This window comes from Podarcis muralis, chromosome 12 (genome assembly GCF_964188315.1).
Source record: "Podarcis muralis chromosome 12, rPodMur119.hap1.1, whole genome shotgun sequence".
Classification (NCBI taxonomy): domain Eukaryota; kingdom Metazoa; phylum Chordata; class Lepidosauria; order Squamata; family Lacertidae; genus Podarcis; species Podarcis muralis.
The window spans coordinates 29,483,203-29,509,991 of record NC_135666.1 but is presented as its reverse complement, the minus strand read 5'-3'; the positions used below and the strand labels follow the sequence as shown (position 1 = coordinate 29,509,991).

General features: G+C 43.0%; 1 protein-coding gene across 4 annotated transcripts in view; it reads left to right on the top strand.

Moving 5' to 3' along the window:
- Positions 1–2,348: 2,348 nt before the first annotated feature.
- SLC25A13 (solute carrier family 25 member 13) overlaps positions 2,349–26,789 on the top strand; it is a 107,664-nt gene continuing 83,223 nt past the window's right edge. For 2 of the 4 annotated variants that reach the window (XM_028749835.2, XM_077936955.1), the window contains exons 1-3: positions 2,399–2,487; positions 6,251–6,265; positions 25,435–25,488. In XM_028749835.2, the coding sequence (XP_028605668.2) occupies positions 2,476–2,487; positions 6,251–6,265; positions 25,435–25,488 (81 nt within the window). In that variant the 5' untranslated portion in view covers positions 2,399–2,475. Of the gene's footprint in view, positions 2,488–6,250; positions 6,266–24,439; positions 24,463–25,434; positions 25,489–26,789 lie in introns of those variants that run through there. The other 2 variants (XM_077936953.1, XM_077936954.1) reach the window with 2 other exon arrangements.

Genomic DNA, 26,789 nt, shown 5'->3' with positions numbered 1-26,789 from the left:
TCTTGGCTTGGCCTTTAGCCTATGTTTCATCTAATGCTACAAGTTATGTGGGTTTAAACATATTAAATTCAGTGGGTTTAATTCTGCCCTGGATATGGTTGCACAATGGCTGTTACAGGGAATCCTGCTTGTGCCAATGGAAGCTGCTCATTCTATTCGCAGTCCAAAGCACCACACATCAAGCTGTATTTCTCTGTATTCCCAAATACTCTGGGGCAAGTGGATGGAAAAAATGAATTAACCACAGTTTTAGGTTCAGACAGTTCAGTCTTTTGGCTCAAACCTTATGCATGTTTACTCAGAAGTTAGTCTCATCAAGGTCAGTGATAAGTGTGCATAGGATTACAGCCACTGGTACAGTTTTGAACACCAGTGTTTAATCTTGGGACACCTGAAATTATAAGAAATATGTAATTTCTCCGAGCATGTGCAGTGTCTTTTAGATCCATAGCACTGATTGGATCCATCTGCCTTGTTGGATAACCTTAGCCAAGAACAAAACAAGGGGAGTGCAACCTTGCTGTAGCTTTTGGTATCATAGACCATGGCATCTTTCAGGACCAGTTCTGTGGGATGGGTTTGGAGGAACTTCTTCTTCTTTGGTGATCACTCGTGGCCAAGTAAGATTGTCTTCCATAAACACGGTTTTAACAGTGAGTCCGTAAGTGACTGTGGTGGCCAATTTTGGATCCACACATCCTTCCACAATGGGGACAGAGGTTTCTGGGCGGGAGTTGATCATGGTGAGGGTTTGCCAAGTGTGCCTTCCTCTTAGCACGTTTCTTCCTTTCTTCCTGAGAAAGCGCATGGCACCTTTGGTAAAAGGCTGTCCTCCATTTGGAGCACTCGCAGGCCAGTGTTTCCCAGTTGTTGGTGTTTATACTACATTTTTTTTAGATTTGCCTTGAGAGAGTCTTTAAACCTCTTTTGCTGACCACCAGCATTACGCTTTCCATTTCTAAGTTCAGAATAGAGTAGCTTTGGAAGACGATAATCAGGCATCTGCACAACATGACCAGTCCAACGAAAATGGAGGAACTATGTTACAGTGGTTCCAGTCTCATCTATGTAGCCAAGTCCACAGGGTAGCATTGGGAAAACACTTTTGGCTCCCTAGCAGTTACACTATGGGGTGCTGCAGGGAACTATTTTATTCCCAATGATAGTGCTGCAGTCAGGGCTTAGGTGATGTGGGGCAAGGTGCCATCAGTATACTGATGACACTCAGCTCTTGTTTCTCTCCAGCATCTGAATCAGGAGTAGCTGTGTGGGCCCAGCAGTAGTGGGATGAAGGAAAACAAGTCAAACTTAGATGTTAACAAGATGGAGGCACTGTGAGCAAATGGTTCCCATGTCTGAGGAAGTGGCCATTTTCCTGACCTAGTCAGAGTTGCATCCCCCTGAGGGAGCAGGTACACAATCTGCAGGTGCTTATGGATCCAGTTTTGTGGAGGCCGTGTTAGCCTCAGTGGCTATGAGCACCTTTGATTGGCTTCAGCTGGCATGTGGTTGCTCCTGGCCTGAGAGAACTTGATCACAGCAGTCCAGGTAGTAGGGACTTCATGACTGGATTACCGCAATACAGGACTCCCCTTGTGCTTGGTCCAGAAACCAAAGTTAGTGCAGCATGCTGCAGCACAATTGCTGATTAGAGGGATATTTTGCACTGGCTGCCAATTAGTTACGGGGCCAAATTCAAGATATTGCTATTAGCATATAAACCCCTTAACAGCTCTGGACTAATTTCACTTGAAGGACTGACTCAAGTCACAGCATATACGCCCACTCAACCACTTTGATTTGCAGAACCGGTCCCTTCCGTCTCAACCATTCCAAAATGTAGAGATCCAGAGATTCACAATCTCACGGCTCTTGAGGATTCCTCAACTTCACCTATCGCCGGCAGGCATTCAGAACAGCTTCCGGGGCTTAACCCATGGCAGCCACTGGAATTTGCGCCTGCTTTTAGGCTGCAATCCTATATACCACCCCCTTACCTGGGCACACATCCCATTTAAAGTTGATGGGCTTTACTTATGATAAGGCGCAGGCAGGAAGACGCCACCCCCACCCGTATACATATGCAGCAGGCAGCATTTCCTCTCCACGGGATGCAGCTGCAGGAGGTTAAAGTACGAATTACCAGAAAATAAAAAAATAAATCATCAAGTCTCTCCACGCCGCCACCTCCGGGATGGCTTTGCCCGCCGGAGCGGCTACATTTCACCTTATTGGCCGGAGAAGGGACCACGGGGAGCCGGGGAGTCGACATGCGCCGCCCGGGCAGCCAGGCCGGAGGACACAGGCGGATCACGCGCGCCGCAGCGGGTTCCCGGGGGCCGCCGGCAGCCAATGGGCGGGCGGCGGCGGCGCTTCCTCTCTCCTGGTTGGTGTGTCTGCGAGGACGCCGCTCGCCGCTGCCGCCGCCTCCGCTCGCCTCGCCAGGGGGAAAGGGCCGGCTGCGCAAGGTAAAGCATGGCTGCCAAGGTAAGTCACGGAGCTCCGGCGGCGCGCGCAGAAGAGCGCGGGCTGCGGCGGCTGCTGCTGCTGCTTCTGCCCCGGTAGCAGCCGCGCCACTTGCTCCCCGGGCCTCCAGGCGGCTGCCGCTGGGAGGGGAGAAGCGGGGAGGCTGCCAGAGTTGACCTAGGGCCTGTCCTTGGCGCAGCTTGGCCCGCTTTGGGGGGTGAGGGGACATACCTCCCCCGTCGTGGGAAGGGTCAAGCCGAGGCCAGCAGGTCGTGCTGCTTCCGGAAACCCCAAAGAGGAGGCGAGGCCTCAGGGAAGAGTCTTTTGGCTAGCATGCAGATGCACCAGCAAGCGCCTCCCCCCCCCCAAACGGAGAGGTTCCGGGGCTGAGGGCTGCTTCCTAAAATCATAGCCCACAAGCCCATTTTGCTCGCCCAGCGTCCCGTTTCCCAGCAGGGGCCGGGCAGATGCTTCTAGGAACCCCAGCAGCAGGTTCCCCGCTGGCAGCTGCCTCTCCTCTCTTGCTGCCTTCCCTGACATTTGTAGGTACACTGCCCTTGTGCATGGAGGTTCTGTTTCGTTGTCAAGCTCCAGAGCCATGGATGGAAGCTGGCCCTATAGGAGCTGGAAGCTTGCTTCCCTCTGGCAGAGTTCATGGAGGTGTTGAAACTTCCTGTGCTGCAAGGAGAATGCTCTGGGTGTGTTCAAAGACAGCTTTGTATGGTTGGTTCATTGCCACTTAACACTAGAAAGTGGGTCCTGGGGCTAAGGCCTAGTACAGTAAGTCTTGACTGGCAGCACTAGTTAGATCCACGCTTGGTACCTGCCTTCAGTGCGGTGTTTGCTCCATGATTAGGATAAGCCTTGAGATTTCTGTAAAATGCCTCTGCATTACAATGAAGTGACTTTGAAGGCCCATTTCCACCTGCAGTCCTTTTCAGTTTGCAAAGCACACTTACCTCAGAAACAGGACTTATTATTTTCCAATATATAAATCCATTATGCACATTTATGGGAGCTATGCAATATAACTTCACAGTTTTCTTTTTTTAAAAAAATACTGTCCCAACTATAGTGCCTTTACAGTTTGGAGCATTGGGACCAACACAAAGGTCACATTTATGTAAGGACTTTGGTTTGAACAGTGATAGTCACCTGACTTTCATTGACAATTTTCCAAGTTTAGATAGTTAAGAGGCTGAAGGCTGCCTGTCAGCCAGAAGGAGAAATGTCTTAAAGTTACCTTGAAAAACCAAACACAAACGTTCTGGCAAGATGGTGGCAGTTTGTGCAAAGCTGCAATAGAATGCTAGGAAAATCCTATGCTTAAAGACGCCTTATATCTTCTGCAGCTGTACAAACCCTACAAACAGAATGGTATTTGACTGCACTGAACATGCTGTGCATTATAGACAGCCAAACAAGCAGAATGAATGAGTGAATTAAATCAAAGGCCTTGCATCACTTGGTAGCCCATTCACACATATAAACTATATGTGCAAACAGTCATTCACACAATATACCATAGACAGAAGTTCTCTACAGTTCAGTACATGTTCAGCTGCTGTCCATCAAGCATATTCTAAGCAAAAATAGAGAAATTTAAGTTCATACTTGAACCACACCTTGTTCTCATGTAAATGTAGTTAGAACCCTAGTTAACAAACTATTTTAAGTTTTCCAGAAGCAGTTATGTGAGTGCTTAAAAAGAATATTTAAACATTTTTTTAAAAAAGTAAAAGGTTGCTAGCACTGTTTTTGGCAATTGCTGACAAACATCTGCCTATTAAACCACATTAAAGCCATCCCTGTTCAGAACCCTGATCCTTAATGTTGTCATAGCTGCCTGCGGTGCTATGATAAAGTGATCACACCCTAAGAGAAGCCACTGTGTTGTATTGATTATAACCTCCTTATGGGTGTAGAGCAGCCTTCCCCACTGTGTTATTCTCCAGGCGTTTTGGACTACAACTCCCATCAGCCCCAGCCAGCTCCCAGGTTGGAGAAGGCTGGTGAACAGGTTTCAAAGCCAAAACCCTAATCATGGTTATGTGGAGGTAAGTCCTGTTGAAAGCAGTAGACTTGCTTCAAGTTTAGCAAGTTTAAGGGCGTTAAGGGTGTGGATTGGCTTGCAGACCAAAACTTTGGGGTAAGACTCGAAACAGAAGTATTTAGTTTGAGAGATGGGCAATTTGTTCAGTACAGAGGAGCTTCCTTCAGTCTTGTCGTGGAAAACCACACAGTCTAAAGGCTGAAAGGAATATCGAGGATCAGTCCTGTACAACCATCTACTCTGACACATTTGCTCTAGAGTTGACCATCTCGTATTTATCAATAAAAAAAAAGAAAGTAAGTAAAAATCCATAGTTGCCTTTGGTAGATTGACAAGACAGGTTATCCTTCATAGGAATGTTTCATGTTACAACATGCCTGGAGGAATATGTGGTAGAAACCTCTCAGTAGATGCTTATATTAAAGCATGTTTATTTTGCATTGCATATAGTGATTTGATTGCAGGAAAACAGTATACAAATGCGAGAGGAAGCCTTGGTTGACTGTAGCTCCTCACCATAGTTGTACACAGTGAACTGTACATATGCGGTGGATCTATCAAAATTATGCAGACTTAATATCATGAACATTATCAGCTTGGAATGCTTTCTTTTCCTTAAGATGGTATCTGAACCTTATGCATTCTGGCATTAAGTCAAACACAGTTGTCATTCTGAGTTCCAGTGCTAGGCTTGTAGGTTTGTGCTGTAGTGATATAAGGTAGAGTGAAGCCCCTCTTTGAATCTGTAGAGCTTCCTGGGCACTGGCAGTTTTCAATTCAGTACTGCAAGGTCAGGCAGGCTGTGTATCATCCTAGTCTTTCTTAGTTCCATGTTTTCCCCTTCCATCACAAATTCTAGAAACTTTGGAATGAAAGCTAAGCTTTTCTGTGTTCTTGGAAGAGCGTTCTGACTGCTCTCTTAAATGCAAAGCATGTGTGTTTTTAAATGGGCCCTGGACAATCGACATGCTTACAGGTGACATGGTATATAGTGTTTTCTAAACATAGCATTCCATAGGGATCTGAATTATTTCTTAGTATGTCTAGGCGCTGGGGGGGGGGGGGGAGAGGAAAGGAAGGCAGTGTTTTCCTTGCAAAAGGGTCAGAGTTTTAATGAACTGAAGTGTTAAATTATGGTGGAAGGTGCAGAAGGATGCTGAAATAAGTAGAGTCAGATTGTAGTACAGCATAGCAGGAGTTTGATCCTGCATGCAAACTGCTAGAGGGGCTGCCTAATTTATGACATTTATTTAATATGTGGTCCCAGGATGGATTACGTGGACCTCAGTACTGTACAATAAAATATGCAATACATAAGCATTACTAGAGTATAAATTAAACTGTAGCAACAGCAGTCAGAAATGGCAAAAACACTACAATGAAAGGCATATTCTGATCTCATCTTCCACCACCAGAAGTTTGTTCAAAAAGGGTGCATCTTGACCACACATCATGGGCGTAGCCAGGATTTTTGTTGGGGGGGGGCCAGAACCTCAGTTAGCTATGTATTTTTATTGATGGGGGGGCAGCTGCCCCTCCCTGCCCAACCCCTGGCTACATCCATGCCAGACATCAAAATTTGTACAGTGTTGTATCTTGGAGGGGAGGGCATTCCCCAATCTGGGGGCCACCACACTGAAGTTCAAATGTGTGCCTAAGGTTCAGGCTGAGTTGTGTGAAAACACTCCTCTGATCTAGCCCAATAATTTTCCGTTTGATTTTTCTCTTCAGCCAAACAATGGATTGGTGAGTCGTGGGTATTTTTCTGAGTTGTTGATATATATATTTTTTTGCATTTGCCTGATACCTGTCCTGTGCCAGCATCCTGCATGACAGCTTTTTAAAATTAATTTTATTCATTTTTGTATACCCTCAAACTCATGCACCCTTTTGTATCCTGTTGCATTGTTCTTTAAATGATGTGTTTAAGGTTTTCAGATTGTTTTCTCCCCCCCCCCCCCCGCAAAAGAACACAACCCACTTTGATGCATAGGGTATTTGAGAGTGAATAGGACTTTTTTTAAAAAAAAAATTGCAGTATGCTAATATAAGTATTCTTTTTTATGGCCTAGTACAGAAAGATTGGATCAGGCTGCAGGTCCTAACCCACCAGTTGAAAACCACTGCACAGGCTTGTAAAGTTAACTAGCCTGCAAAAAAAACAAAGTAAGGGGCAACTAGCCTGTGTTTCAGGCAGTTTGCAGAGGATGGACTCTTCTTTCTCCAGCCTGTGCAGAAGAATCACCATGGTATCCCAGTATTACCAAAAAAGCCTGGCTGAGGCCAAGATTGGCTACATTTTAGTCCCATGTTAAAACCTGGCTTTTTACTCAGGTGTTGGGACCATGTTGAGCATTTGACATGCTTGTGCCGTTGATTGGTATCACATATTTTAAGATTCCATGCCAAATATTATTAATTGATTGTTATGTTTTATAGTTTTAGGTATTCCCAGGAATGGTTTTATTGTTGTTTTCTGCCCCCTGATCAACTGATAAATATATATAGTGGATTAGAAGTGTTTTAATTAAATCCTAGCCTCTTGGCTTGCCAGTAAAATAATAATGCCAAATGCACTGATGGTAGAGACTTGTGTCTGCCCTTTCCACCAGTGTTTCTGTCCTTGTTGCAGAGGCAGAGACTTTATCAGTTCATCTGTAGCTAGCATGGAAACTAAATGAGTTGGCAGCCTCCTCCATCAGCTCTCTCACTTGCATAGAATACCTGTGGCAATCAGGCAAGTTTTTGAATGCAAGGCTGGTTTTGCGCAAAGTCCAGCGAAACGAATAGGAGTTACATTCTGCTCTGACCAGCTTCCTTGGAGGAAAGGAGAGAGTAAAAGCCGGGTGCAGCTGTGGTGTGTCATTTATAGCACAGGCATTGTGCAGGAGAATTTCCTTGTTAATTGCGTCCTTAATCCTCCAGATTAAGCGAGACATTCCAAAACTGAGCTGTATTTATACTGGATACTAAAAACATATATCCCTCTTTTATCCAAATACAAACTCAAGGCAACTTGACAACAATTTAAGAACAAAACAAAACAAATACAGGAAAAAAGTAGCAGATAACAAAAAACACAAACTGTATTTTGGAAATGCCTCCTGAAACAAAGGCTGCATATACATCATACATCTAAGGCGCATTTAAACCTCACTCCCGGAGAATCATCGGAACTGTAGCTTGTTATGGGTGCTGGGAATTGTAGCTCTGCGATAGGTAAACTACAGTATCCAGGATCCTTTATGGGGCGGGGGGAGAAAAGGGAATGTGCTTTAAATGTGTCTTAAGAGAGCAGCTTTAAAAACCCGTCTTAAGAGAGCAGCTTTAAAAAGTGAGCTGTGAAAAGGCCAGGCACATTTCTAGGAAGATTCCGCCACCATACAGACCTTTTCAGTTGTTCCCATTAGTTGAATGTTTATGAGAAGGAGGCAAGGGGAAGCAAAAAGAGCAGAGTTCTTAAACTGGTTCATATGGTAGAATCATGGAATTTTTAAGAGTTGGAAGGGACTTTTGAGGTTATCCAGGCTAACCCTTGCTCAGTGCAGAAGGCAACTGCAGCATCCCTGGCCGATGACCATCCAGCCTCTGCCTGAATACCTCCTGTGAAGGAGAGCCCACCACTTCCTGATTATAAGCTTATGACACCTGTCCCATCAAGTACTCAGAATGCTTTGTGCAGGAGGTACACCATAGGCATGTAGATCACAATGAACCTTTGTTTTTATACCATTGACCTGCACAGATTATGATGGTACATTTTGAAAATTTACAACTTGCTGGACAACAGAGGCTGTTAAGGGGTAGAGAAGGAGGAGGAGGAGGAAGAAGAAGAGAGGAAACTTGCCAGCCCTTTTTGCACATTGAGCTGGCTCTGAAACAGAGATCTGAGAGCGCAGCTGCATGTCCTCCACTGTGCTTGTGGAACGTTCTCAGACTGAAAATGCGAACTTTCTGCTAACACCCAAGTTCCTGTCCTCCGGATAATAGTCTTGTTTTGCGAGTTAATGCTACTGTTCATATAACGATCCTGATTTGGGCCACGGTACAAAATTCACAATAACAGATCCAACGATGTGGTGACTAAGAATAGATTTATGCACCTGACTTTTTCCTATCACACTGTGATTCCAAGAACACATTGTGAAAAGTATGACACGCCAAAATGCTTGTTTTTATAGCTGATAAGACCTGCTGTGCTACCTCTGAAAAGCCTTGACTTGTGTGTGAATATTATAGCCTTGGCTATTAAGTAAGTAATTCTTTTTCTTCCAGATTCAGGTAGGAATTCTTAGTACTTTTTATTAATTTGTTTATCATGCACAGAACAGGAAAATGATGGAGCTGCTTCACAGATTATGTGACAGGGAGCTATGGCCCATGTCATTTCCTAGCAGTGTTAACACTGTAGCATGAACACTTGACTCATGCATGTATATATTGTTCTTCTGTGTATATATCAAATATGATACACAAGTCATAATCACACTTACCAGTTAAAGAAAATGTTTGAGGCATGGTTGTGTGAAGCTTCCAGCCTTGAGTCCTGTGAGGGGGGAAAAGCAGGATATAAATTAATAATAATGTCAAAGAAAAGATGCTCTGTAACACAGATAAATGAATTTCAATAGGTGTTCAACAACCAGCCATTTGCACGGAACTGACACTTCTCATTCATAGCACCCACCCTCTGGAATGCCATCCCTTAGTTAATTTTTGAGATGGCAATTGTAGCAACCTTTGAACATCTCTTCACTTCCTGTGACCCAAACTTTCCTGGACACTGAGGAAATTTTATTTCTGTGTTTGTTACACTTCCCAGTTTCATTTGTGAGATATAGTCATGTTTGGTTTGTATCTAGTTTTTAAAATATTTTATCAAAGGTTGTTTTAATTTATCTGTAAACAGAGAGCTTTTTATTGTATTAAACTATATATAACTTTTAAAAAATAAGTAGATAAAAGCTGATGCAGCCTTGCTTTGGTGTAAGCCACTCTTCTGTTCCAACTGGATTAATTCTCAGTCTTGGAGGTTGGCTGGAGCAAGAGCACACATAAAGGTCCACTGCAACCGCAGGTCTAAAACAAAACAGCACCAAGCAGTAATAAAGAGAGCCCCCAAACAAGGTCCAGGTGAAGCTGAGGTTCAGCATAGGAGAGTAGCCCTGAATCAGACATAATCCAAAGGCAGAATCCTAAGGCTGAGGTGTATAGGTCAACAGCTAGGAAGATCAGGATAAATGCAAATCAGGTTGCCAGAGTAAGAAGCATAAACGTATATTAGTTCTAGTAACTATCATACCTCAATGTAACAACAACTACTGATTTATATGCTGCCCATCTGAATGGGTTGCCCTTGCCACTCTAGGCGGCTTCCAACATCAAACACTGTACAACATCTAACATTAAAAACTTCCCTATACATGTGATTTATAAGGCTGGCTTCCCACACTTTGCCCCAGATCATCTGCTTCACGAGCTACCTCTCCAGGAACCCCTTGCTGTTGAGGGGTTATTTCCAAGGAGCACTTTACTCTTGAGTAGCACAATGACTTTGGGCTTTCATGTGTATTCCCCTTTGTTGACCAGCTGCTGCTTTCAAGGTCTGAGGGTGGTTTAACCTCCTCCTCTGCCTCAGACAGAGAGACCTTTCCAAGATTTCTTGAGGGTCACCCCATGGAGGCCAGTCTGGCAAGGTCTCTCTCCAGCTCCCTATCATGGGCTTCAGGATCAGTCCTGTGGATCTTTGACCTGCAGATTCCAATGCGTTTTCTGAATGCGTCCTCCCAGGCAAACACCATTGTCTTATGCTGCTAATATCACATCTGGGATAGTTTAGAACAGGGATGGGGAACCTTTGGACCTCCAGATGTTTTTACTCAGGCCTGGTCAGGGATGATGGGCCATGTAGTCCAGCAACATCTGGGGGCTCCCTGTCCCTGTTCAGAGCATGCGATAAGCCTTTGTGCTCCCTGCTGGGAACCCAGGCTCTAAAATGGGAGCGTTGTTCTCTTGTACTGCCGCAAGGGAATGCTTACTATGTCCTGAGCATTGGGGCATCGAAGAGCGCTAGGCCTGCCCCTGCCTCACAATAGAATTTCACTTGGATAATTACATTATCTTGCATTACAGCAAGAGACCTAATTGGCTTGGGCCATGATCTGCAGGTCTCTGAGTAGCATAATGGCTAATCCTGTCCAGGTGCTGGAGTTCGTTGCAGATTAAGTGTCAAAGATTAATCACTTAGCATTGCAGGCCTCAAGAGACACTGAAATTTTGTTGTTTTTTAAAAGGGACACTATAATAACCTTTTATTTTGGCAGACGTAATTCAGTATAAATAGGGGGGGGGGGATCCTTGCCAAAAAACAATTGAATGGGGTGTGCGGATTTTGTGACAAATTTTAGGGCATTTTTAAAAGTTCGGTGTGGTAAAATGAGTATATTATGTGACTATAAAAAACACCAAAACCCTGTTATCCTGTGGAGGTTGGTTGATTTGGGAGAATGAGGCCTTGACCCACCAACCTCACTCTGCCCTCAGCCAGCCCCCACCTGTCTATTTTGTTATTTATAACTTATAACCCACTTGGGGCTTGTCCACACTTCCTCTTGTGCTTAGAGAGCAGTTTTCGATTTCCCCTGCTTCTCTTCAGTGCTAAATCACAGCAAACGTCAATCCGTGCTTTGGTTCAGCAGTAAAGATTGGATAGTCCCAGGGGAAAGCGGTGGGATAAGTGGAAGTCTGGATGAGCCCTTAATCTCAGTGTTGTTGCCCCTAGTGGAACTCGGCAGGGAGTAAGATGGCGACAAAATCGTCTGCCGTTGACTGTGGCTTCACTTACCATAACCAACGCAAGAAGCGTGATCGGAGAACAAGGATGCATTTAAGCCAGCCAAAAACATTCAAGGAGGATGCAAAGCTGGGCTTTTGAGAAGGGTGGCTCAGGCGGGGGTGTAGCCTGGGGGGAGAGTCCTGAGGACCACCTAGAGAGGCCCGAAGGGGCCTGAGGCTCCCCATTTCTGAAGTAGCTGGTGATGTGGAGACCCTGGAGAGCTGCCTCCTGTCAGATTAGCCCATATTGGGCTAAACAAATAGTCAGGGCCAGCTGGTGTAAGGCATCTTATTGTATTCCTATATTCCATTAGAAACACCGCAACGACTTCAAGATAATGTGTTTAGTAATGTAGTGTTGGGACGGTGTTTTCAAGGCAAAGAAATGCAATTTAAATTTCTTCTGTATACTTTGCAAAGTATCCAATCCATCTCAGCCATTTCCTGCAATATCAAGCTGCCCTGGTAGAAGCAGTTTATTTTGGAATAAAAGAAATTGAAACTGTAGCTTTGTTAAGACACTAAGAAGAATGCTGCCGGTACAATTTTCATAACATTTTAAAATAATCCCATGCTTTTTACATGCTTTTAGAAGCACGCAGCTGAGTCATATACTTTACCAAAAATGTTACTCTGGCCTGCATAAATGGTGCTGAAGTAGGATAATATTGCTCATAAGAAGTAGGCAGCTGGCATTTTCCTTTTTAAAAAAGAAAAGAAAATAACACTTGGAAGTGGAGGTGGACATGTAAAAAGGATGAATTTTTGAGAAGATGTACAAAAGAGAAAAATGGATTATTTCGACTGCCTGAGTAGTGTCCGTTGAAGTTACGACTGACAAGTAGATTATAAATCTTGGAAGGGAAGAGGTTTAGCTGTTGCACTTGCTCACAGGGATGAGAAACATTTGTCCAGATTTGATAACCAGGTTCATTTATACTGGAACTTTAAACATGTGCTTTATTTGGAAGGGAGAAGTAGAATACTTTTTGCCCATGCCTGAGTCCGACCTGAAAGGTTTTCACATCACAAGACAGGAAACTCAGATCACAACTCCCATTTCCATTTAAATCTGTTTTTGCTGTTATTTTTGGTGGTGTGTCCTTAACATGTCATTGGTTGGCTTATTTACGTGCTAAAAGTGTGGACTGGTTTTGGTAATAGACAGATTTTAGCCAACTTTTATAAACAAATTTTACAGTTTGATTTACCTTTGTTAGTTTCCCAGTTGGCGACATACTCCTATAACATCTAAGCAGCTCAGAGTCCATTTTTCCTCCACCACCAAACTGAGAGGAGGAGGAAGATTTGATTAACTTCCGTTGTGAATATCGCTTAGTGTTTCCTTAATCCTTTCATAATTTTATTTGCATGCCACTTTTCCACACATGAAGTGACACAAACATTCTCAAAGTGGTTTTCAACAAAGAGAACGGCAGTACACCTGAAAACCAACAACAAGATAACAACAACAACAATAATAATAATAGGAATACTAAAACAACAACACAATCTCTCTCTCTCTCTCTCTCTCTCTCTCACACACACACACACACACACACACACTTATAGTATTGAAATGTTATTTTTTTGTAACAACATTAGATGCAACATTAATCTGCAATTGTAAAATGCATTTTGTGTCTCAAACCTCAGTCAAACATGGCAGAATGTCTGAAAGCCATTTGAAATGATTCCCACAAGTAGGAATTATTTGCCTAGTCCCAGCACACTGCACAACCTAAATTCAATTTTGGTTTTCACAACTGAGACGTACTGAATTTTGAATAATTTTCACCTTTCCATTAATGTAGTCATTTGTCACTGACATTAAGTCAGACTGCTTGTCAGTTCACTATTTTATAGTACAATCTGCCATGGCATGTCAGTTTAGATAGAAGGCATCTTTTAGTGATTGTGAATTAGTCCCTTGTTGATATGAAGTAAATTTTCTTGTTGCAGAGATAAACATAATGATAATTGGATTTCCATTTGACCATTATTGGTAGTTTGATGCCCAGTATAAGAATTTTCTGCATATTTGTTTTTCCATGCGAGTGCAACATCACTTCTGCTAAATATTAAGTTTGCAGTTACTATGCTTAGGAATACTGCTGTGTATAATCTGCTGATGTTTCTCTCTTGTGTTTGGACCTAGCTAGTGCTATTTTGGCTATGAAAGCATCCTCACTCAGAGAAGCAAGTTCACTGTATAGGATATAGGATAGTATATAGGACAGTATGTAGGATTATACTAACATTTCTATGTTTACCTTTATACTAGTAGATAAAGTCCTCAGCCCTTGGATTTCTCAGTAATTTTAGGTTATTTGCTCTTATTAAAATACTCCTGCTTTTTCAGTCAAAATCAAACACAATTCACTTCTTTTCCCCTGAACCCTTCCTACTATTGCAGTGGAAATGGTCTGTCTGAGAGTTGACCTGGATCTTTTTACTTCATTTTAAATCTTATTGAGTGCCAGGCTTGACCGGCTTGACGTCATATGTTGTTTCCATGGCAACCAGTTGATCTCATTAAAAAAAAAAGGGTATAAAGCCGGATCTGGAAAGAAAAGTAAATATATCACTTTAACCAACCAATCAACCAAAATCCTTATGTGCCTGAAAATTCAGTTAATAAAGTTTTTATTTAACAAAAGGAAACCAGATCTACAGACACAATTGTTTCTGAACCAAGTTTGTGTTTCGAAGCTTTCAGTGTACTTTCTATCAACAGACATGTCAATTTTTTGGTATGTGTGTTTGTGTGGCTGGCAGTTATAATTAAGTCTTCCTAACAGCTGTTTCTGCTGTTCTTTCAGCCATCCAGCACCGGGCTTGCTGCCACTTAGTCTATCTCTTCTAAATCCATAAATAATTCTTACTTTGCATAAGCTGAAGACACTCAAGGCACACTGTCATCCCACTGGGAAAAAAACACATGCATGCTTTTTATTCTTGTGCTACAGAACTAGGTAACCTGTGGCCCTCCCAGTGTTGTTCAACTCTCCTCAACCCCATGGCCAACATCTGGAGGCCCATAGCATCCTCATTCCTGCTGTGTTGTGTTTGTGAAGGAAAGCTTTATACCAGTCGCTGAACACTTTGACGCTACCTTGCAAGCAAGCGTACAGAACTTTCCAGCCTACAAAATGTATTATGAGTCTGTTGGATGGAGAGCTCCATCCTTTCTCCAGCAGCTCATTGCATTTCTCTGCTGGATTCAGAGTCCCGTTGTCTAGCACCCTTTTTGGTTTCTGTACCGAGCACCGAGATGGGATAGAAAATTGAGTTGGTCCTGTGCTAGCCTGATCACTTGTCTCCTATGGATACCTGGCAAGTCCTGAAATGCATGGCCTGTAGACACACTGTTTGCATGCTGGACACTGTTCATTTATTTGTTTTGAATAGTTCTAAGCTTCACCTTCACCCAAAACATAGATTGTAGACAAGTGTACATCCTATGCCCTTTTAAAATGTGGCGGAGTGTGTTTTTTTCGGGGGGGGGGGCAGGGAGGTAGTTATTGGGTTGTTCTAATTTTGAGTATGTATTTTGTGGTTTTATATTTTGATTTTATTCTGTGAACTGCCTTGAGACCTCCGGGTATAGGACAGTGTGTAAATTCAAAAAATAATAATCAGTGCTTTCCCCCCCTAAAAAAATGTTTAGGGGTACTCTCATTTTCCTAATATTGAAATACTTCCCCTCAATGAGGCCAAACTTAGATTCACAAAATGTTTAGGGGTATGCGTACCCCTGCGTACCCCCTCCCCCCGAAAAAGCACTGATCATCATCATCAGTACAAAGCCTGGGCAAATAAAAATGCCTTAAAAGGTAAAGGTACCCCTGCCCGTTCGGGCCAGTCTTGCCAGACTCTAGGGTTGTGCGCTCATCTCACTCTATAGGCCGGGAGCCAGCGCTGTCCACAGACACTTCCGGGTCACGTGGCCAGCGTGACAAGCTGCATCTGGCGAGCCAGCGTAGCACACGGAAACGCCGTTTTACCTTCCCGCTGGTAAGCGGTCCCTATTTATCTACTTGCACCCGGGGGTGCTTTCGAACTGCTAGGTTGGCAGGCGCTGGGACCGAACGACGGGAGCTCACCCCGCTGCGGGGATTTGAACCACCGACCATGCAATCGGCAAGTCCTAGGCGCTGAGGCTTTTGCCCACAGCGCCACCCGCATCCTAAAAATGCCTTAAACTAGTGCCAAAAAGAATACAGTGTTATCGCCAGTCTTAGTTTGGGGGGAGAGGTTATTCCATGGCAGGAGCATAATGCATCTTGGTTGGCGGTAGAAGAAAGAGAAGAGCCTCCTTTGTACATCTTGATGCACTAGTCACAAAAGCCAGTTTTAATGCCACTTACTTTTAAAATAGATAACTACCAACTAGTTTTTACCATTCCTGGCCTTGAGAACTCCCGGTTCACAACAGAGTACTGTTGAACTGTTGCTACCTTTAGGTGCAATTCATATCCTACTGAGGCCAATGGCAAAACTTTCATGAAGTCAGCTTTCATGTTCTTCAGTATGGTTGCAAATGGAGAACTCAGATGTTGTTGGACTGCAACTCCCATTGGTTTTGGTGGCTGGATCTAACAGCAGTGTACCTATATTCTCATGGCATATACAGTGGTACCTTGGTTCTCAAACTTAATCCGGTCCGGGAGTCTGTTTGACTCCTGAAACCGTTTGAAAACCAGGGTGTGGCTTCCGATTGGCTGCAGGAGCTTCCTGCACTCAATTGGAAGCCATGTTGGACGTTCGGCTTCTGAAAAACGTTTGCAAACTGGAACATTTACTTCCTGGTTTGCAGCGTTCGGGAACCAAGCTGTTCGGGAACCAAGGTACCACTGTACATAATTTGCTGTAGCATGTTTACAAAGAGAGAGTGGCTTTCTAAATAAGTCCTGATTTAATTTTCCAGTAGCATAATACATTCGAACCAGAGTGGTACCGTACTGGTGTTCATTTTGCTTTTTTAATTCTATAGAAAGATTCTTGACTTTGAGACTTTTCCCTCTTTACTATTTATAATACAGAAAAATGTGGTTACTTGAAGGTGATGTCTGTTTCCATTACGCATATGCATTTTAGTCCCCCGCCCCTCTTTTTAAGATCCGAGAAATGGATTCATGCATGCACATGGATTTGTACCCACTCACACACTCAGCTACTGAGGTGTAGCATTTTGAATAGACAGGAACAGACAGATCTGATTATAAATGCAATCTTTAAAAGTTAACTTCTGTGCTCAGTCAAAAAAGAAAACATTGCACTGAAACAAAATGCATTTACCTGTCAGTTATTTTTACATAGTTCCTGTCACACAATTATTAGGTGGGACACTTTATCTATAGGATTTTATTTTCTCCAGCCCAGTTCCTCCTTCTGCTTATTCATGACAAGGGTTCCACAAATAGGACAGTCTTGCTAGCAAATTAGTGCAGCAAACTTTTGTAGTAAATAACCTCCACTCCTGCATATTTTACCCAACTTGCCTTGCTAAGGTGATCTGCATAAGCCAACTGTGATGACTTTGAAACTGAACCTTGACAAGTTGGAACAGATTGGGTGGGTTGTACCCAATGGTGGATTGTCATTAGCAGAAAGCTCTTATGCTCATGTGAAGTAGGATACCTAATTTTCACTGGTCTGCCCCATCCCAATCATATGTTGGTGAGGATTGGGAGATCTTCCAGAACAAGCTTTGGTGAAGAAGGTTGGAGTAGGCAGATGGGATTGTTGAAAATTAGATTATGAGTGAAAGCACTTTCCCACCAAGGCAGCCTTTCCCAACCTGGTGTCCTCCCGATATTTTGGACTCCAGTTCCCCTTCTCTCCAGCCAGATGCTGAATGGCCTGTCTGGAATGCAGTTGTCACCCAGAACATCTGGAGGGCAGTAGGTTGGGAGAAACTGTGCATGCATTGTGCCTGCTTTTCAGTGATTGTCTTATTGTATGATCTCTGATTTTAAATTTTGTATGTGTTTTTACTATATGTGGATATCATTGCTTTCCATGATATACTGGTATATAAATATTTTTATACATAAATAAAATTGGTGGCTGTCATGTTGCTAGCCATGAATGTTAACAGCCTTTTCTTCCATTCCTTACTTTTGGCCACCCCTTTACAGTGACACCATCAATAACTTTGGGGAATTCCTTACCCACAGAGGTGCATCTGGTTTCTTCACTTTCAGTGAATGCTGAAGACGCACCTGTTTTCCCTGACTATTGGCACCTGAGACACGTGTTTTCAGGGCCCACTCTATTCCTGTAATTGTAATCTGTTTTAACTGTTATAAATTTTAAATAACCCACCCTGGAACCTGCCAGAGAAGGGAGGGTAACAAACCTCTGGCTTTCTACCTATATAGAACATACAAACCGGCCTCCTGCGAGCCTAGTAAATACTTGCTTTTCTAGCCTAGCACTGTCTATTCTGACAGATTGGCAGTGGATCTCCAAGGTCTCATTCCATAAAAGTTTTTGATGAGCTCAAAACACACTTTTTTTTTGCAAGCCGTAGCAATAGCGAAGCATGCTACCGGTACCAATTACTGGAAGAAATTCAAAGTCTTTGTCTATTGCATGCTTTTATTAATGCATGTTTTTATAAATGAAAAGAGTTGCATTTTTATTTTGTTTGTGTTTGCGTATATAGGACATCTATACACACAGATTAGTCTCCAAAAACAAACAGTAAAACAGCATGCTTACTGAGAACCAGACCTATACAAATTTCAAGACTTCCTAGCAAAATGGGACCAACTCAAAATCTACCCACCTTTCTGTTATATTTGCTTGTTAACTGTCTTGAGGGCCTTCTTTAGGGTTGAAAGGCAATCTAAAATATTTTTTGCAAATAAGTACCATGTGCTGTAGGACTATCAACATGACACTCACTTTTAAATTAAAACACCCTCATGCTGTAGGATGTGAAATGAAGATAGAGGTGTTAAATTATGAAATGAAGGCATATGCCAAGTGTGGGGAACCTTTGGGTCCCCCAGATGTTGCTGAACTACAACTCCTGTCAGCCCCAGCAGACGTGGTCAGTGGCCACAGAAAATGGGAGTTGCCATTCAGCAAATTCTGGAGGGTCAAAGACTCCCAATATATGATGATGGCATGCTGTCTGCTCTGCCTTTAAAGTTGCAGGAGAATAAAAAAAGCCTGCTGCAATTTTGCAGGCCTGGGGAGCTCTCAGAAGAGCTTCCCAGGTGCCTTTAATAAAATAGTGGCAGTCCTAGTTAAAACTTGCTAAGCAGAGCTGGTCAGTTCTCAAGGGGATGGCTGGTTGCATTTCACTTAGGTTGTATGCAGCTCAGCCGAGTTCGCTCAGCTGCTGTTTTGTAAAGGAAATGTGAAATCATCCAAAGTTTTGCTAAATGGGCACTGTGTATGCCAGCCAGGCTTGCCAGTAAAGGCCACTGAACAAGAACAAGCCTAAAATCATGCATGTCAGCGTTACAGACAGACTTGGAACACAATCCTTGTTCTAAGATGTCCCTTTTCATTTGGATATCTTGGAGGACAAGAACACTAGGACAAGAACACCAGCAACAATACAGTGGTACCTCGGGTTAAGTACTTAATTCGTTCCGGAGGTCCATTCTTAACCTGAAACTGTTCTTAACCTGAAGCACCACTTTAGCTAATGGTGCCTCCCGCTGCTGCGGCACCGCCAGAGCACAATTTGTGTTCTCATCCTGAAGCAAAGTTCTTAACCCAAGGTACTATTTCTGGGTTAGGGGAGTCTGTAACCTGAAGCGTATGTAACCTGAAGCGTATGTAACCCGAGGTACCACTGTAGGCAGAAACTGCTGCTTCCCCTGCAGTACAAGAAACTTGGGAGCACCGGCGTGTGTTTCTAGGAGCCCAGTGAGTGAGAAGCAGATTGTCTGTCTCTTATTGCTTTGTTGGTATGCTTCCCAGTGAGAGCAGCAGAGTGGGCGGTGGACTCTACCTAATGTGTTTCATCAGTTCAGCATTTGAAGGTTAAACTTCCATTTTCTTCAAGTACAAGAAATAACAGGCGTAGAAAGATGATGGATGCCCATGTTGTTATGCTGCAGTCATAGTGGAAGGTGTGGGGGAGGAGGAAGACATGGGGCTCGAAAAGATCGATGGATTGGAAGGCTTCCAGTTTTGATGAAAAGCTGCCAGGCAGGTGTTGCAGCTCTTTCCTTGGGCTTTACAAAATATGTCATTTCCTTGGCTTTTTAATGTGGTTCTTGTTTTTGATTTAATTAGATGATAAGATTGTTCCTAAGCTCCATCATGATAGTAAATATTCTGCGGTACATAAATGCCTTCAAACAAACAAACCCACCCTCCTTATCCTAGCAGTTACATTTGCTTGGGAAGCTTAGAGTTAAAAAAAATCCTAATAAAGTATTGTGAATATTCCCTTTATTACTATGTAATGCCAGTTTTTAGCAGATGCATACCCTCCTTTTGCAGATGGCATGATGGGAGGCGTGTATTATACCTGTGCTCTTGCATCCAGTTAGACAGGAAAAATGCAACTTTCCCCCTATAAAGCCCCAAATCTCCTACCATGATCCCTCAGCTAGCAAATCTGTGACTTATACAACCACCAAGTATCCCCATGTCTTTCCCCTTTCTCTACTGCCCCTCCTTTGCCAAATTTTACATTGTATTAATGCAAAGTCGTCTTTTAGTTTATGGTTTTGTTCTATTGCAATTTGATTTGAATATTCAAAAAAGTTTGTTTAATTAAAAAAATTACATTGTAAGTTCCTTGGGGCAGAGACTCGCCATCTTGTAATTTGGGGCGCTGATGGTGATTAAAAACTTTGGAAGGCATTCTTAGTGGCTACCTAAAATGTGTATTACCCCCTTTCCCAGTGTTGCTATAAGGATAAGGTCCAGATTTTCACTCTGACCTGTATTCTGAATAAACACTGAAAGTCCTCTTTTAAAAATAAAATAAAAAATAAACTTTTACCCGTGGTGCAGAGAATCAAAAACCCTTGCTAGGATTTGTTTCTTTTTGTTCCTTAATGAATACCCTGCCTGCTGATCCACTTTCCCCTTTCAGCCATTTCACTAGTCCCTACCATCTGATGTCCGCTTAGTAGTGTTTCAGGTTCAGTGTAGCTGAACTTGAGCACTTCACTATATTTGAAGGACTGGACTTTGATTTTACTAGTACAGTGAGGGAAATGCCTAGTTAGCCATTAATAAGGCTAGATTATCGATTCCCACCCGCCCAACTCCCCCTTTCTGGACTTCAGGTGTTGTTTTTTAGCACTGCTACCTGTTCTCTGCCCTGTTTGTCTGATCAGACTGTTGGGAATATTGCACCCTTGTTGCAATCTGCTTGTAAACCTGCTGATTGCATTTTGCGACACGCCGTAGTGGCCGTATCGGTTCATCATTCTATACCACAATCAAGGTTCTTAACTTGGATTCTGACAGTGCTGGAAAAGCACAAGTGCCATTCATCCAGAAGAGGATGCTGACAACCAGGTGTACTGGGTCACGGACTGCAGGGTGGGAGGGGGGAGAGGCTAAATAAAATCTGGGGTGTAAGAGGATGGCTTTTGCACAGCTGTTTGTCTTTTGAACCCCTCTGGAAACTCAATAATGAAATAATCCTTTTTTAGGTCAAGTTAGTTTGTCTAATACAGCTGAGTTTGTTTGTTCTGGCAGCCTGGATTTAGGAACATTTGCAGTACCTGAAACAAAAGTGTGCTGTTGTTCAACACAAAAGCCAGCCACTCCATTTTCTCAGGTATTCCATTCCATTCCATTCCTCACCCCTCAGTTTTCTTCCAACAGCCAGCCAGTATTTCACGTCTGCTGAGCTATCCCCTCGCATTGAGGATTATTATTTTTTTGTACTTCTGCAAAACATGGGGTTCCACAAAGCCTGCCAATACCTCTTGCTTTGTGTATCGATGGTGCTACTTTGGTTTCAGAAGGAGAATATGTTCACTGCTAATATGCTAAAAAGAACATAGTGTTCAGTATCCCAAACTACCACGTGAAAAGCAATTTAAAGACCATTTCTGAGATATACTTTGAAAGCTAGCTCTCTGCTCTTAGGCTCTTGTGAGAGCCAGTGTGGTGTAGTGGTTAAGAGCGGTAGTCTCATAATCTGGGGATCCGGGTTTGCGTCTCCGCTCCTCCACATGCAGCTGCTGGGTGACCTTGGGCCAGTCACGCTTTTCTGAAGTCTCTCAGCCCCACTCACCTCATAGAGTGTTTGTTGTGGGGGAGGAAGGGAAAGGAGAATGTTAGCCGCTTTGAGACTCCTTAAAGGGAGTGAAAGGCGGGATATCAAATCCAAACTCTTCTTCTTCTTCTTCTTCTTGTGCAGTTGATGGCAAAGTAGGTTCTGGTAGGGACAGGCCTTTTGTTTCTTTTCTATAATAACTGTTGGGAATCTGCATTAGGAGCTGTCCCAGGTCCTGTCTTGCCTGACCCAGCCTAGCCATCTAGATACCTGTCTTGAGTTGGACTTGGGGTGCAGTTTAGCCACCTGCTAGGGCTAGGCTTTGTTCCTCACGTTGAAGGCTTGCAGTTTTGCTCAAGCAGGGTAGCTGTATTGCTCATACTACATGAACTATGGTTTAGCTACAGCTTCCTTTTCCATTTCCAAGGAATGGCCATTTTGCTCACACTCAAAGCACACAAAACTGTGTATGCATGCACCGTTTTTGGACCCAGAAGAGGGTGGAACAGGGTGGGCTGGGCTTAGGCATGCTTCGTCGATGTGCGCAGTGACCCGGAACACAACCCCCGTGCAAATTGGGGATTGCCTGTAGTTGCAGGTGCTGTGGTTGAAATATGAATCAAGTATCGTATGTTAGCATGGCACAATGATGTGATCTTGACTAGTAGCGTAACTAGCCAGGGGCGGGCGTGGGGGGTGGGTGGTCCGCACCGGGCAGTGGGTCTGTAGTGCGGCACAACTGCATGTGCTGTGCGCCGCCCCTGGGCTGGCCGAGAGGGAGGGAGGGCGAGTGGGCTGAGGGCCGCTGGACTCTATGTTGCACAATGGCCCGGTGCTGCCAAGCTGAGCATTCCTGGGTCAAGCTTGCACAGGGTGGAAGCGATGGAGGGGAGAGGCAGCGGCAACATCCCTTTCCTGCTGCCCCCTCCCCAGCTGGGCTCCTCCGTGCAAGGGAGCTTCGGAGACCTGTGTTCCCTTAATAATAATAATAATAAAGTTTTATTTGTATCCCGTCCTCCCTGGCCAAGGCCAGGCTCAGAGCGGCTAACATCATAAAAGCAACAAAATTAATTCAGGCAAGTTAAAATCTGGGCAGGTGGCAATTATCAGGTTGGAGTTGAGAGTGGTTAATACTTGCCAGGACCAACTGTTTCCACTGATCATACAAGGACCTGTGAGTGGGTTGGGGGCCTCCTTCGGGCTTGTTTTATACAATTTATTAGCAGGTGAATGTGTGCCCTACAGAGCTCATGAAGTCACGCACTAAAAAGAATAGAAATACAATTTCAAAGAAAAATGACTGATCATAGCATTACTATCAGGGCATCCCATACGGCGTCTTCTCCTAGGAAGCTCAGTGGTAGTTTAGCAACATACCAGATAAGTGATGTGATGCATCTCAGCTCGCCTACGTGCTTTTAGAAATTTAGTATTTTGGGGGAGTGAGGGCGAGGAGAGAGTTTGGCCCCGAAGCGTTTTGCAGAATTCTGGACTGCTCCTAAAATGTTGTTGTCCTTTTGTAGGTGAAGGAGTGATGGATAGGGTAGCATGCTCCTTTTGTACTGGGGAAAGATTTCTTGTGGAGGTTGTGGAATTCATTGAATTTGGGTCCAGTCTGCCACAGAGAGCAGAAAGCCTTGTGAATGGGCTCTCAAGTAAATAACTGTCTTAGCACAAGATTATGACACTTAGGACAGCATGTACACTTGGATAACACACATTTTCTGGCTATCTACCCCACAATTGCTCATGTCGTTTCGGTGAGTTTTGGAAGGAAAAAGCAACCAAACATCATTAACCCCCAAATAGCTAGCATCTAAAAGCATGCACTTTCTTCCTAATGCATTAATGTATCTTGCTGTGCGGTGTTTAGTTCTAATGAGAGGCATGGGCTAAAGTGAGAGGACACACCTTGATTTAGGGTGAGGGTTTGTTTCCATAAAAGATGTTTCAGGTGGGTGGGGTATAAATAATAAAATTATTATTATTATTAGGTACTGGGGGGCATTCCTGGGAGATTGCATTGTGTTGATCTGCATTATGTATACAAACGTTCACACATCTGCACTCTTACCTATTCTGTGCCCATTTGTTTCTAGGGACCATATTCTTTGGAGGACAACTCATATGTTTTGTCTCTTTCTGATAACCATTATGATAGACACCAAAGAATGTATCTCCTTATTGATGTGTGTTTATGGGAGTCGGACAATGTTTCTTTCCCCAGATCATTCAAAGTCAATAGCCATCTTAATATAGAGGATGTTGCCTGAATATAAAAAGGATTCTTCTAGTATCACGTATCATATGCTCTTACAGTTTTTTTAAAGCCTACATTAGATTTTTAAAAAACCTCCATTATTGTTAGGATTAATTTTAAGTTTAATTTGTTTATATTTCCTACACTGAACTGTGCCCAAAGCAACTCACAACAAGCACCTGCTTATTAGCGAAATGCAAAACATTTGCACACACAAAGATGTGCTAGGAAATGCATAAATAAATTCAAATAAGACCCCCCAAAAATCAATAAACATAGGAAAAAATAAAGAATGCAAAGAAATAATACAGACGTAATTACATTTAATTTTGCTCAGCATCTGTGTGTCAGCAGACAAAAATAAATAACCAGATGAATAAAGCCAGTTCATATTACCAATTCTAGTCTTTCCACACTCCAAGGAGCTAGAGCAGTCTGGTTTAGATACAGTTCAGAGAGAGCAGAGCTTTCTTACCAAGGTGAGATACCTCTAGCTAACTCCCTTATCTCTTCTCTAGAGGAGGCTGGGGAAGTTCTGCGGAGGGCAATCACGGAAGAAGGGTTGTAGGTTAGAGAGGTAGAACATTTGTTGTGCATGCAGAAGGGGCCGCTTCCAATCTCTGGCAGTTCCAGGTAAGGCTGGGCAAAGATCTCATGACTAAAACCCAGTTCGTGAGAGTTGGGTGCTATGTTCCCCCAGCAGAGGTGGCCACATGCTCTGGCTGTTCTCCTGTGCTTAAAGAGTTATGGGTCAGGAAAGGGAAATACTTTGTGACTGTAGCGACTCCAGTGACACTGTGCTTTGCTTCCCAAACTCTGGAAGTGAAACTTGGTACTAGAGGGGGTTGCGGCTGGGCAAGTGCGTTTAGCTGCAGGTGTAGTTGCTACTCATTGTAGCACCATAGCAAACTGCATGGCTGGAATATTATTTGGAGAAGGGTGGTTGTTGGGTCATCAAGTACAGCTACCCTCCACCATTGACAAAGATAGCCCCTTCCCTTATTTTGTAATCATGATCTTTAAGTCTGTCTGGGAGTATCTTCAACTCTCAACCTTGTATCATTTCTGCCCCAGCTTTGAACAGCAGGTGAGTGCAAAGAGTCATTCTTGACGGCTGCCTTCCAGACTGATCAAAACCATAGAGTTTTTCTAGAAGTGATGGAAGACTTCTTGTTAGGACTGGTTTTAATTGCTAAGTATTTACTATTAAATGTGCTATATTTTAATGGCACCCCCTCTCTTTTAAAAATGTGTTATTGCATGTTCCTAGTACTCAGGATTGGGCACTCATGTTATAAAAATAAAATCAGTTCCTGTGGTTGATGGCTCTATGTGGGCAAAGTCGGAGTGCACTCGTTTAAGATTTGGCAGGTTCAGAGGAACAACACCAGCAAAAATATCAAATAATTAAGTGTAAATGTTAAAACAAGTATTTATTTATTTATTTATTTCTCACATAAACCACTGTCTAATTTATTTGAGGGGAACATTTATTTTTCATCGCTCATTCTTTTGTTTGAATTATCCTCTTTCTTTTTTTTAAAATGACATTTTGACATCCTTTGTATAGACTATGCATATTAATATAATTGTATTTACTTGTAGGTGGCTCTAACCAAGAGAGCTGATCCAACTGAGTTGAAAACAATATTTTTGAAGGTATGTTAAAAGTAAATATTTTATCCGTTAAAGCCTGAATTTTTCATTTCTTTAGCTCTTATTGCATTATTCATCTCTTGATAGTCTTCTAACCATTAATCATTCACTGTATTATTACCATGTTAGATTTAAATACCACTATCAAAAATTGAACAATGCTCTCCAAGAAGTCAAATATGTTCTTGAATGATTATTGTATAGACTCGGGGAAATATAGCTATCCCCCCAAATAGAATAGAAATTTCAGTGTTTCCTACATGGATCCGTGTGTGTGTGTGTGTGTGTGTGTGTGTGTGTTTGTGTTTGTGTGTGTGTGACTCTCTTAGAAGATCTGTGAATTAGAACTGCAGTCTATAACTGTTTTCATTAGCATTTCCCCATCTCTCCCAAATTATTGGACTGCTAACTAATGGTGGGAGCAAATGCAAATAGAGTCACCCTGCCCCTACAAGAGAGTAAGAGGGAATAACTTGAAGATTGTTTCTGCAAACATTTTATTGGAGGTAACTGCAGATGTAACTTCAGCTGAATGCTAATCATTGATCAGGGCCAGTAGCGGGTCACATAATTGTTTTCTGCCCTGCGTCGTGTGCTGTGTTTTCCGTTGCTCCTTGTAGCATTGATTTAGCATCCATCTTTCAATAGTTAACCAAAGTTTAGGGCTGTGGCTTGGAAAGCTGGTTTCTAAATCTGAGTTTGGAAATGCTCTCAGCCATAGTTAGAGAGGCCAAATCATTGTTCAGGTAGGCATTAAAGAGGAAGATGGAAAGAATGCAAACCTGCAGCTTGCTCCTGATTTCTAGATAGTGATGGAAGCCTGATGGTTTTGCATTTGCATTTCTGCTTTTGGCTCCTGGAATATTCTAGGTAAGCAAAACCATCAGGTTTATAATGAGGACTTCCAAAAATGGGCTTAGGCTGTTGCTTCTGCATTGGGGAAGAAGAGGGTGCAACAGAAACCAAGTAGAGGTGGGGAGGAGTTAAATGTACAGTTCCAGCAAACTAATTATTTGGGAATATATGGCATGGTTTCATTCAAATGCTTTTCTGGGTCTCTTGTTTTGCTAGTACCTGGAAACAACAGCTGCTTGAAAGTCTCCCTCCACCCTCCGCCTGTTGAGATACAAACATAATAATAATAATAATAATAATAATAATAATAATAATAATAATACCTCGCCCTATAACAGTGAGAATTGGGGCCTCTGAAAAGCCAGTGGACTTGCTTCATAAAGTAGAAGCTGTTCTAAAAGCTGGATTAAGGAAAAATAATAATAATTTGAAACGAGAGATCTGTCTCT